The sequence below is a fragment of the Pithys albifrons genome, chromosome 5, assembly GCF_047495875.1.
Source record: "Pithys albifrons albifrons isolate INPA30051 chromosome 5, PitAlb_v1, whole genome shotgun sequence".
In the NCBI taxonomy this organism is placed as follows: Eukaryota; Metazoa; Chordata; class Aves; order Passeriformes; family Thamnophilidae; genus Pithys; species Pithys albifrons.
This window is the reverse complement of record NC_092462.1, coordinates 47,882,903-47,895,497: the sequence shown is the minus strand read 5'-3', so window position 1 is coordinate 47,895,497 and position 12,595 is coordinate 47,882,903. Positions and strand designations below refer to the sequence as shown.

Genomic DNA, 12,595 nt, shown 5'->3' with positions numbered 1-12,595 from the left:
GGCTGCCCGTTCTGATGCAAAACGTAGAGCAACCCTTTCTATATATAAATTTCATTTGCTCCTTTGGATGAGAATTCATGTGATGCTGTGACTTTGAGTCACTTCTACCTTGGGGAAAACCAAAACCTAAATAAGGTGCGTGAAACCAGTTACCATCTCAGCTCATTCACCAACATGTGGCATAGGGCTCACACTGCTTCTATGACTCCTGGAGGGCTGCATAACAGAAGTCCTCATCCTGAATATCTGCAGCACAACCACCACTGTGCTTTGCCAGTACAGACACTGCTCCTTTACCTTGTTTGTGGACACAAACAGACACAGGCCTTCTTGGTGCCATCCTAATGCAAAGCAGAGGGCAGGGGTTTAGAACTCAACAGGCAGATCTACGTGGTGGCAAGCCCTGGAATACGGGAATGCTCTTTGGCTTTTTCCTGTGAATCTTCTCTGAATAATCTTTTCATATAAAACAAGTACCAGGCCTTTGAGTCTTTCACGAGCTCATCCTTTTAATGTGGAAGGGCCAGAGCAGAGAATGGAGGCCCTTGTCCTCGTACACAAGGGCAGGAGGCCTGATGTTCTCCTGGGGCTTGTCTTCAGTGGAGCCATCTATGAGCACAAGGTTAAAAGGCTTTGGGTGGTTTTATATTAATCTATTTTAAACTGTTGGGTTTAGTTTGGGGTTTTTCGTGTTTGTCTGGTGAGGTTGCTTTTTGGGGTGATGTTGTTTGTCTGTTTGCTTTTAAAGGGCAGACAGGCTCAGAGGGATGAAGCAGTGCCCAGACAGTCCCGACAGCCCCTCGCCGAGGGCGCCCAAAGGCCAGCGCGGCCGAGAACGGATTCAGCACAGCCTGGCCACGGCGCCTCATATAGCGGGTCCCGCTGCCTCTCCGTGCCGCACCCGAGAGGCGCGGGGAGCCGGGGCACGGTGCGGGGGACCGGCCCGGGGGGCACGGGCAGGGCGGGCGCGGAGGACAGCGCTGCGGAGCTGGGGCAGCGCTCCCGCAGCTCCGCAGAGCCCACTGTGCCGCCCCGCGCCCCGGGGAGCCGCAGGGGCTTCGCCGTGCCCCGCGGCGGGAGGAAGAGGCAGCGGCAGCCGCGGGTAATCCGCGGGGCCGCGGCGCGACGAGTGGGTGGTCCGGGCGGCCGGAGGCGCGGGCTGTCCCCCTGCCCCGGCCCGGGCCCGGCCCGCTCCCGCTCCCGCAGCTGGGCCCGAGGCGGCCCGCAGACCGCTCTCGGCACATTTCTTCATTTCTCACTTGAGTGCCCTTCTTTGGTTCCCTTTCAACTGCCCACTTTATATCGGCTTCATTACACCACCGCTCCATTTGTGATGTAAATCGGGAAACTCAGGGAAGTTTTTCTTTTGGCCTTGTCTGCGGAAGAATACCGAGAGGTATTCAAAACGTATTAACACAAATCAATGGCACCAATAAAAGCAAAATCTCCTTAGCAACATAATCTTGATTGCAAAAGGAGAACTGAGAGCATTTAGCAGAACAGTGGCCCACATGGAATACGCATTTGTCTCGAAGAATGCAGCACAAAGCCTAAAAGAGAGATGCTGAAAAAATCCAAAATTAACTCACACTGAACAGTTACTCTTTTTTTCAAAAGTACACAATTGGCTACATTAAATCTATCGTGCGCTTTTCTGCTCAGCAACATTGTATCATACCGCTTTGCAAACCCCACATTTACAACGCCCGGAATGCTTCACAGCGCAGGGAGGGAGCTCCCTCCCTCCCCACCCGCACTCCAGGGACATGTGCACGTCCAACATCCCCCCGTGTATGTTAAGAGACATTATACACATGCACATTATAAAGAGGCTGTCAAGATTTCCATACTAGAGTAACCAAAGAGCTGTAAAATATTTCATGCAAGGAAAAGTGGCTGACTGATGAGAACCAAGGCCATCCTCAGCACAGCAAAGAGCACAGTTAGTTTTTGTTTGTAAGGTTCAGGTTAACCAGCATTTCATATCAGATCGTCTTAAAAATATGTGAACTGCATAGATGGGAATGATTCCTTTCTGAATATTCTGAATATCTGCCTCAATTTGATGAATAACATATCTTGTTTGAGAACACTAGTATTTTTTTTAAAAAAGTATACAAACAGCTTCAACATCACCATTCAACCATGATGATAGCACATATAATAAATCCTACTATCATAGGGCTTGAAAAGCTCGAAGAACTCCAAATGCGGACTCAATGAAAATACAGTTTGAAACCCTTAAGGCAGGAGATGCCCATAATTTGGTAATTCCAGTCGTAGAGTCACCTAAATTGTCACCTAAATTATCCAAAATTATTTTATCTTTCTCTCTGCCCCAACTCCAACTCACCCACCCCAGCCCCCTCCCCTAGTTTAGACTAAAACTATCAACTGGAAACAAGAGGAGACCATTGTATGATATGGCAAAGTTTCTCAGGTTTTTCTCTTTTTCTTCCTCTCCCTACCACCACCTTGCCTCCAACACAGATGAAAAAAACGTCAAGGCTTAGTAGATACAATAACAATTATTTTATTAGTTTATAATACATACAACTTAAGAAATGCTTTAAAAAATTTATACTGGAGTCCATTCCAATTCTGGGTCAGGTCAGGAAAAAACAACGTTGATGCATTAAATAATATTCTATAATTCAACAATAGATTAACTTCCGTAATTTAGCAAACATGGTTAAATACTCTTAAATATGCATATATACAATTGTGCAGCCTTAAAAAAAGTCCTTTTCTTCCCATCTTCTCCTCCCAAAGCTGTGCACCCTGTGAACACAGTACTGGCTTGTAAACTTTCATTCTCTCACCCGGACTTAAAATATTTGAAGAGGAATGTTACAACAGTGGAAATCACAGCAACTCTATCTTTCTAAACTCTTTATGAGAGGAGACATGTTCAACAGGCAAAATTAACATCAAGTCTCTGTAAATAGCAGCTTCTTTAATATCCAGTTCTAGGTTAAATTATTGCTTACACATTTTCTGCCTGAAATGGATTTTTAATACAACTGGATTTTTAACTCCAAAATACTGGGTTTTAAGTTTGCCCTCTTGAAAGGCAATATCCTTTCAGTGACCATTACAGTTTTATATGTTTAAGAGGTTTTTCCTAAGCACATACAATCTGATGCAATTCTCTGCAAATTTTTTTAAAGCAACATGAATTACACAGGTCTAATTTAGCACACAACTTTTAGGCACTGTTTTGCAGCTTACTATTCTCTTACAAAATTTATGTTTGGAATTATGCTATTCTGACTGCCATACTCCAACTTTTACGAAAACAAGAATCTGAGATACAGTTTTCAAATCAGGAACTACTCTGCATTTCTTGTTATCTCATTGAACCAAATTGTTCATTGACAATATTAACCAGTAGGTACAGTGCATACCCTAACAAGATAGAAAGCCTGTTGCAAGCAGAGAAGGATCAGAGACAAACACTTGGACTAGATGAGTTAGATATTTGTATCAGTACAATGAAATCAGTTTAAACAGAGCCACTAAAAATATCTGTTATACTGAAACAGGATATCTGACTTTTTGAAAAAAATCTAAATGTTACTTAAAAACCTAAAACACTGTAACAAAAAAAAATCTTCAGCTGACTACTAAGTCTAGTTTTCACCATGAGGCAAAGTAACTTTCAGTGATGAAGTTATAAATGAGGAGAAAAAAAATAACAAAAAAGCATATTTCGATAATGTTAAAATATCCACTACGTGCCCTCCATTTGTCCATTTGTCAATGGTTCCTTTCTCCATAAAAGCTGCAACTAAACACAAGTCTCTCTCACTTACCTGAACTAAAGTTGTACTAACTGGATGCTACTTGTGGGCCTTAGATATACTGTCACTTGACAGGAGCTGTCTGGACAAGTCAAGAATTTTCTTTGGAAACAATTAGCCATGCATTACAGGCTCCATCTTAAGAAAAGACTGTTCTGCACTCACTGCACAGCTCTCATCAGCAATTCCATTTTGATCTCGTTATTCTAAATGAAGAGACACTGAGTTTAGAAGGAAGCTTACCTTCTGTGTTATTATATTGTATAATATCAGAATTGTCTATCAACTAAAGCATAACCAAAATAAATTAATAGCACACTTTTTAAAAATATAGAAAAAAAAGAAGTTAACACAGTCTACATAATTACTGAAATGGACTACTAGCTTTTACTTAACTTGCATTATTCAATACCATCCTCCATCATACTCACAGAACTTCAAACCTAATCTCCAAACTGAAGCTTTTGGGTGTTGCTTCTCCTAATTCCTATGTTTCATCTTTTGCCTCACTAATGGTCTGTTATATTCTGAGGAGCCAAGCATTTTGAATCTTTATTCAAGAAAATAAATCTCAATAAAATATTAATGAGCTAAATAAAGAAAAGGACTTTTTCAAGATGACAACTTCCATGAAAACAGTAAAATGGAGTTTATAGAGGATATATATTACTCGAATGTTACATGGTAGAGATACATACACCAGCACAAGCATCAACATAAGAAGTTTCATGCAAGGATTCAGGGCTTTTTAAATTTTCAAAAATAGTCTCCAATTAAGCCCACACTGACTGAAACATCAGTGTGCAAAAAGATCAAAGTTCAAAAATTAATGAACTGCAAAGTATTGTTACCAACAAAACAATACAAATGGGTATCTGTAACTAATGCAGAACAAATGCATGTTTTCAGCAGTGAAATTCTGTCCCTTCTAGATAACCTATCCCCTTCAAATTTTTCCTCTTCCTTAAGAAGAATGATACTGCTTTCTCATTACATCAGTATCCCCTGATTCACCCAGCCTATTCAGAGAGAACTTTACAAAGAATAAACATAGGAATTAAGAAAGTAGCACCATTAGAAATAATCAGTCCACTGAAATCAGAAAAAAACCCTTCATTTATCCTTAGCCAACATACTTTGACATTCAGGAGCCTAATAATAGAGGGTAAAAGAAGCTCTCAAACTGTATATTGATAACATTCATAATGGTCATGCATATTACAATCAGGTTTCTAGGGTGATGTTTGCGAAGTAAAGCCTTCATGCAGACAGGCATTCAGCTCATTAGCTCCATTTTCATATTTCCTATTAGTCCCTGAGAAGTTAATATTTCTACCTACAATATGGCTATTAAAGGCTTTGTAACAATCATATACTCAGATGTTTGTGATGGAAATGCAATGTGGCTTTAGGGGAAAGCACAGACATTACAACAAATTAGCAATGATGAATATAGATCTTATTTCTGAACTGCTTTCTTTTGTAAGCAAGGTTTCTGAAGAGCAACATAAATTATTTTAGTCACGGATACAAAACTAGCCAGCACCACTTACCCTTAATAAGTTGCTACTATGAATTCAAGACATTTGGGGCTCTGAGACCTTCCTAATTGAGCATTTCCTTTACACAAAATCATCTGGATTTTGACCTAATGTAGGGTCATCATGATCCTTCTTCTAATTACTCAACAGCAGTGCTGGGAGAACTTAAAAGAATCAGGGATTCTCTTTACTTAACATGTCTTTTGCCTCTTAAATTAAAGTGATCTCTTTAAATTGTTCAGAATTCAAATGAGGGTTTTTGGTGGAAAATTTGCATTACTGCCAGCCACTCAAGAACCGTAAGCTTGGGCTCCAAAACAAGAGGACCAATTTAAAATTAAGACTTTGGAGGGGTGGAGGGAAAAGTTCTTTTTCCTTGCCCTCTGGCTTCTAAACAGTTAGAAATTGCATTTTAAAGCTCTTCCCTGCAATCCTCAGTGCTAAATAATGACTTGTAGAAAAAAATTACTTTAAACTAACCTTTAAGTAATCCTCTATCTGAGAGACAGACCATTACCTTTAAATACCATGGACTTGAGAGTTCAAAAAAGTATCACTTAATAAATTGATTTAGAGATTATAATTTACATCTAAGTACTGTAAAAAGTTTTTACAATCCATTCTACTTGGATTTAAGTATCATGGGAAATTTTTGAATTGCATAAATAGTTTATTGAAATAACTCTTACTGAGCTATTACAAAAAATTCACTTGACTTCCTGTAACCTATCTCCATAAACATTTTAATTTCTGATAAAGTTTGCTAATCCCAGAATGAACTTCAAATCACAGCTATTTAACAACATAGGAGCTCTACAGAATTCCTCATGTAGGTCAGTCAGAAAACTTTTCTCCCTCGGGACTTATTTCTACTTATCAGCATAAGATTAAAAAATATTTCTATTTTACTACAGAAAGAAATCTTTAACCACCAGTGAAAGGTCTCTACATTTAAAAATAATTATTAGCTTTCACAGGGAGTCATTGATGCCTTCACCATTAGTTTTTCAGGCTAAAGGTGAAACAGGCATAATGAGTACCATTTGCTAAATGATTAATACCAACTCAGTACCCAACTCTTAACATTCAAAGAAATTTGAAATAGATAAGATTATTTGTAGGAATTGCTGACTCGCAAGAAGCTGAACAAGTTAGAACAATGTCATATTTATTTTAGCAAAGAGTAGGCTGTGTCCTGGAAGTCATGCTATAGCTTCTGGCCTGTTCAAACCATGCAACTTCATTCTTTGCCAAGTGGACAAAAAAGGTAATGTATGTCTTCTCACTAGCACACAAAACAAATAGATTTAGTATTTCAGAAGCAACATCAAAGGAAAACCCTGACAACTGCTGCAGGCATTAAACAGTTGATTAAAGTTCCTGCCATGTTCAATTTCCATCATTGTAATTAATGAAAGGGATTGTATGAAAATGCTTTATAATATTCTTCCTAGGTGAGTATACTACCTCTTCAAGAGAATAACATTTTTGAGATAAAATCCATCTCTCTACATATGCAGTTTCTCAAGTTTCCTGATTGGATTTTAAGTTAGAGATGTTATTTCAATAAAATATCAGAAATATTTTTAGAGGGAATTAGTCTGGCCTCCTTACTAAGGGATTTAACTTTTTAATTGCTCAGAGCTCTACTTCAGACCTTTCCAATAGAGTTCTTAAAGAGAAAGTCACAGTTAAAATACAGAACCAAGCCCATGACTGCCAATGGATGAAAAAGTGGACAAGATCTTAGCCAGCACTACTGCTTATGTGGGAGCTTTACTAATGAGATACTCGGCAAACCCATAAGACACACTCCATTCACTGTTCTGGTTTCAGCACACGTTGCGCCCCAAAGTAGCTTTTTACTGTCAGTGGGTTTGGGGGCTGCTGGCAAGGTAGCTGGGGTGTCACAGAAGGTGGCATGGTTAAGACTGGGTAGTAAACTAAGGCAAATAGCTCACGCTGAATGTGGTGCTACTATGAACACATCACAAGCCCTATCCAACCTATGACTCCACACTAGTGTAGAGGGATAGGTTTCTGCACCAGTGGAAAACTGCATCCGTAACACAAATTATCTGTACAGTCAACTGAAAATTATTATAAAATATAGACATCGTATGATTCCATATTCATTTAATTGAAAACAAACGCTTAAAGAAATCAATATATATTTCTGGTCATCAGTATTTATTACTAGTTATTACTTCTGTTCAATTTCAATGTCTGCTCTGGACCTCCAACCTCCTCAGTCTCAGCTGCCATCTACATTAGATTTCTGGCCTACATTGCAGGCTGAAGACTAGTTTAAGGTTAAAATTAATACTTCCAGGTGAGAGGAGGAGTGTGGCAGACCCAGGTTTGTTCTACAGAAGAGGTTGAAATTGATTTTTAGAAAATTATTAACAGTTACCTTGGAAAGAAACCGTTGTGGGACCCAGAAGACCAATGAAGCACAAAACTGGGAACTGTTAATTAAAAATCATGTTCTGTCAAGTCAAAGAAACAGACTTGTAGGCTTGTATGAAAAGCATAGCTGAACTAGTTTCAAAGTGAACAGCAGGAATCCACAGACTAAAGCTGAGCAAAGGATGAGTTTTGGGAACAGATACAGAAGGCTTAGATTTAAGAAAACTTAAAACTTCCTGGACCACTCCCACTATGAACAATTCAGGAATATAATACTCACTAGAGAATGTTTTACAGAGAATAAATATTTTGTAGACATAGAAAAATAGTTTACAGCATCAAGGTGCCTGCAATACATTACCTTGAAATAAAGCTTGTATTTAAAAGATTAAAAAGAGAAGACTATTCTTGTAGTGGTATCAACTTTTCATTCATACAAATATTAAGCAGAGTATATCTGTTTTTTAATATATTCACATTATTGCTTGCTACCACAACTGTACAAGGAACATGTTCTTAACTTACACCAGTGTTCATGTACAGTAATCTCAATTTAAAATTTGAGAGTTGCAATTAAAAAAAAAACCAAAACCTATATGTGAAGATATGTACAACTAAGGTATAAGCAGAAGAAACAAAATACAACTGGCCTGACCCAAGCATACATCATATAACCACTTAAAAAAAGTCTTACACTTGCACAGAAGATAAGCTTTGTAAACCAAAATAAGCAAAATAAAGGGATGCAATAAATAACTGTCTAACACATTTAAACTTACACTGTTGTCCAGTGTACCCTGCTTTGATTATTTGTAATAAATGGCATTGGCATTTGCATTTGCATCTGTAACTATACTGTTCAAGAATACCTGAACAACTTTTTCTGCTCACGTAGTTTTGAAATTAAGAAAATAAAAACCCCTGACTGGTCCTTTTGGACAAGAAGCTTTAGTAAAACAAGTCCTTCTGCATCCCTGCGTACAGGATCTGGTAAACAGTAGGAATAAAGCTGACACATGGCATTAGAATGAATTTAAAGAGCTACATTATAAAATGTCATCTTAATATATTTTTGTGATCTTGAGTTCTACTAACCAGATGCATGCAATTCTCTCAGTGAGTCGTCTAATCCAAGTAAAATAATTCCATTTCTCCATTTCTTTTCAACTTCTAAAGCAGAACTTATTCAGAACCAGCTGACAGGACTTCTTCATGAAAAGATCAAGGATTTCTACTAATGCAGTGACATTTGGGTTCCAAAAAGCACAGTCGCAAAAAGAACTTTATCTCCTTCTTTTGCTGGAAGAGACTAGCCAATATCCCAAAAAGAAATAAAAATATTTACAATTGACTAGTCACTGACAGAAGTTTAGGAATATCTTAGAGGGAACTTCAGGATGTAAATGAATAACTAAAAGGACTTATGCAATGTACAGTCAATCCGTTGTGTCATATTGGGATAAAAAAATACCTGTTCACTTGTATAGAATTTTCAGCTGTGTATTTATAGTAATATATATATATGTACACACGCGCGCGCACACATATAAAAGACTCTTTGAAAAACATTAATAAACAGAAGTAGCAAAAGTAAAAATAACTTAAGTAGTAATTAACATTTGTGTGAAATTAGTTTGTAGAGTTTGACTAAATGCACTTAAAACATGTTCTTATAAAAAAAAAATACAACTGAACAAATAAACAAAAAAAAAAAGAACAAAAACACCACAAGATTCTGTAGAACCAATGATATGTCACTACCAGGAGAGCACCAAGCAAGGCACCATTGGAAAGACAACATACTTGAATAAGTCTCTATTAATAAATCAAATGCTAATCTGGTCGAAAAATTGGTGTCTTTGGTAAAAATTCTATAAGGATGACCTGTATAAAAAGAAAACAAATATATATTAAAGATGGCAGCAATCCTATTATCATCACAATAATTCACATAAATTTTTTTTTTTAGTACATCAAGTTGTGATTAAAATCACAGATCACAGCACTTGCCTTAGGTAGGAGACCATTAGAAAAGTCATGTATGATAGCTCTTTTGCAGTAGAAGCCCTACAGTCCTAAAGAATCAAATTCAATTGGAAAACTTGCCCTCTTATATGTAACATACATAAAAAAAACCCTGAAGTAAGCTACTGTATAAAAATTCCTTAAAATAATTAATTTCCTCTATTAGGAAAAAATTATGAAATAGATAACTGCATCTACTTAAAAAAGTTAAAAAAGAAATCCAGAAGGCACAATGCATGAAAAGTTAATTTTCAATTACACATGCAATTCCATTTACTTCAGAATTGTTTCCACTTAATACAGGATTCTAAACCATGTTAGTAGTTTCATACTTGTATAGAAAAGTGTACTAACTTTTGCAAAGCTCCCATATCTACAACTAGTTCCAGTAGTTAACAAGAACTTGACTAATGCTTTCACATGCTCATTCTTATGGTCTCGATTCAAATTTAAACTACATGTCTCTGAGCTAAGTACACCATACACTCTGCTCCAGAACTCAATCCAAGTATTTATCCTCCTCCAAACAGGAAGCTTAATGAAAATGTTCACTTGTGCATTTTCTTTCTTCAGGGAGACAGTCAAAACATAGCAGCATAATCCGATTCAAGAACAAATAAATGCATCTGGTGACATAACTAAGAATTTTATTTACTTGCAAGGGGAACTCACCTTTCTAAGAAGTCAAAAATGATTTCTGAATGTTTTTGATTGTAAAGGAGAATACAACTTAGCTTCTTAGCAAGTAAACACTTCTATCTCTGATAGTTTATCAAACACAGAAAATAAATGAGTCTCTGTTTTTATTTCTAGGGCAAACACTTTTGAAGTAACGAGTACTGAAATCAGGTGTTCAAATTTATTTTTTGAGATATTCAGAAGGGATTTATTTTCAGAAGTGATGCAAGCTGTGCAAAATCTACTGATCACTGACACGAGTCAACCACTGGATTCTGCAGAGATACCAGTGCTTCTGATACTCAGGCAAGGTTTCAAAAAGAGAGCAAGAAGTAAAGGTGGAACACTGTGCTTATGCCAAAGGTGTAATACTATCTTGTCTTTCTTTATTTCTATGATTATTTATTTATTTTAGCATCTACGACAGTGGATTTCAAACCTCAGTTCAGCAAAGCACCAAGTTTTGGGTACAAGAATCTAACTTAAATCCTCTGTTTTGAAAAAAAATGAGGATAAGTGTTTTTTTATTTAAAATGAAACAATGAACACATTAAGGGGTTTTTAAGAGACCAGCAAATCAGTTCACTGAAAATGAGAAAATGGTACAGTAAGATTTTGTAAAAATCTTCTTACTAAATATATCCAGAGACAATACTAGATGTTTCACAAATTGAAAATAAAATCTTTGACCTTTATCCTGTAAAACTCTATGTCCATGCATATATATTATTAATGAAAACGAGTCAACTGATTTTAAATTATATTTAATAGAATATATTCATCTGTAAATGTTGATGGGCCATAGTTATCTATAAACTCGCATTGTGGATTTTTTCAATTGAATCTGAGAACATCAGGTTTGATAATGTTTCCTGTAGAAAAACAAGTTTTCAGCAAAATAAGAACCATTTCATTTATGTAAAACGTAAATCTCCCATCTGAAATTTGATTTATTCCATTTTCAGTCAAACTCATACATCTAACCCAAAAAATTTTTTGGAATAGATGCCACAAAAAGTACTTAGTCAGTGAACTGAATAGAGTAATTCTGTTAAAAAGCATTTTGAAGACCTTATATTTCAGGCTAGAAATAAGATCTAATGCAGAAACAGGAAAAAGGGGAAGACTAAAAGATAAAGATCATTTTAATATAATTTTGAACTGTTTAATCATGTTTGAAATTATCATATGCGTTATAGCTTTGTTATTTCAAAGAATAGACAAAGTACTGTGCAATGGAAGATCACAGATCAGTTACAACTAATACTGTAGCTATTTCTCAAAAGCTAATCTTTATTATTAAAAAGTTAACCTTCCTACTGCCTACTTCCTAATGCCTTAAAAGAAATTATGGAAATTCTAATGCTTCTTGTACTTTAGCAACTTAATTTCATCCTATCCTATGTCCTTTCAAGATATTTTGAAAATGAAAATAAGAAAAGTACTAAAAAAGAACAAGAAGGTTGCAAACTGAACAAACTGAAATCCTACACTGGACATCACTCATTTTAAAGCACATATTAACTTCTCACTGTTTATTTCCAGTAAGAGCTTATGGAGTCTCAGCCGAAGAGTGAAGTAAATTAAAACTCCAGAGACTGACTGAAGATACTTTCAAGATAGCTGAGGTAAGGGGCAGTTAAAATCTAAAAAGGCTAAAGGTTTCTTAAGCTCCAACAGCTTAGTTGAAAGGTTTTCTTCCATACTTTTAGACTTGATTAGCATTATATAAAATAGCCATATCTGACTTGCTGCGTAACCAAAGTTGGGATTATTCTTTATACAGCATCTAAAATTTCACACTCCATCAGCACATGTTCAAGCTATTTTATCTTGGCAATTAATTTATTATTTTTCAGAACACAGTGAAGCCTTGTTTTCAAGTCATTCATAACTTTATAAATCAGTCCTGCACATGAAACCATGCATCTGTGAACCGTAGAAAATCCTTGCACTCAGGCGATTAAGCTCCTGACACCTTTACTGATTAATAATCATGAAAAGAATAAGATCAGAAGCAAAATAAATGATCATTTAATAGAGAAACTCACAAAACAGCCCTTTAACTTACATATTCCATCATGTTATTCGTTTCACATTTCCTTTTGCTTAGTCTCCAATGCAAGCACAGCTAGACAA

The 12,595-nt window shown here is 36.5% G+C and overlaps 1 protein-coding gene across 1 annotated transcript in view; it reads right to left on the bottom strand.

Annotated features, from left to right (window-relative positions):
* Positions 1 to 2,517: 2,517 nt before the first annotated feature.
* Positions 2,518 to 12,595, bottom strand: part of CHIC2 (cysteine rich hydrophobic domain 2) — a 31,100-nt gene continuing 21,022 nt past the window's right edge. The window contains exons 5-6 of the mRNA XM_071556478.1: positions 12,528 to 12,587; positions 2,518 to 9,637 (exon numbers count right to left, since the gene is read on the bottom strand). Coding sequence (XP_071412579.1) covers positions 9,587 to 9,637; positions 12,528 to 12,587 — 111 coding nt within the window. The 3' untranslated portion in view covers positions 2,518 to 9,586. The remainder of the gene's footprint in view (positions 9,638 to 12,527; positions 12,588 to 12,595) is intronic.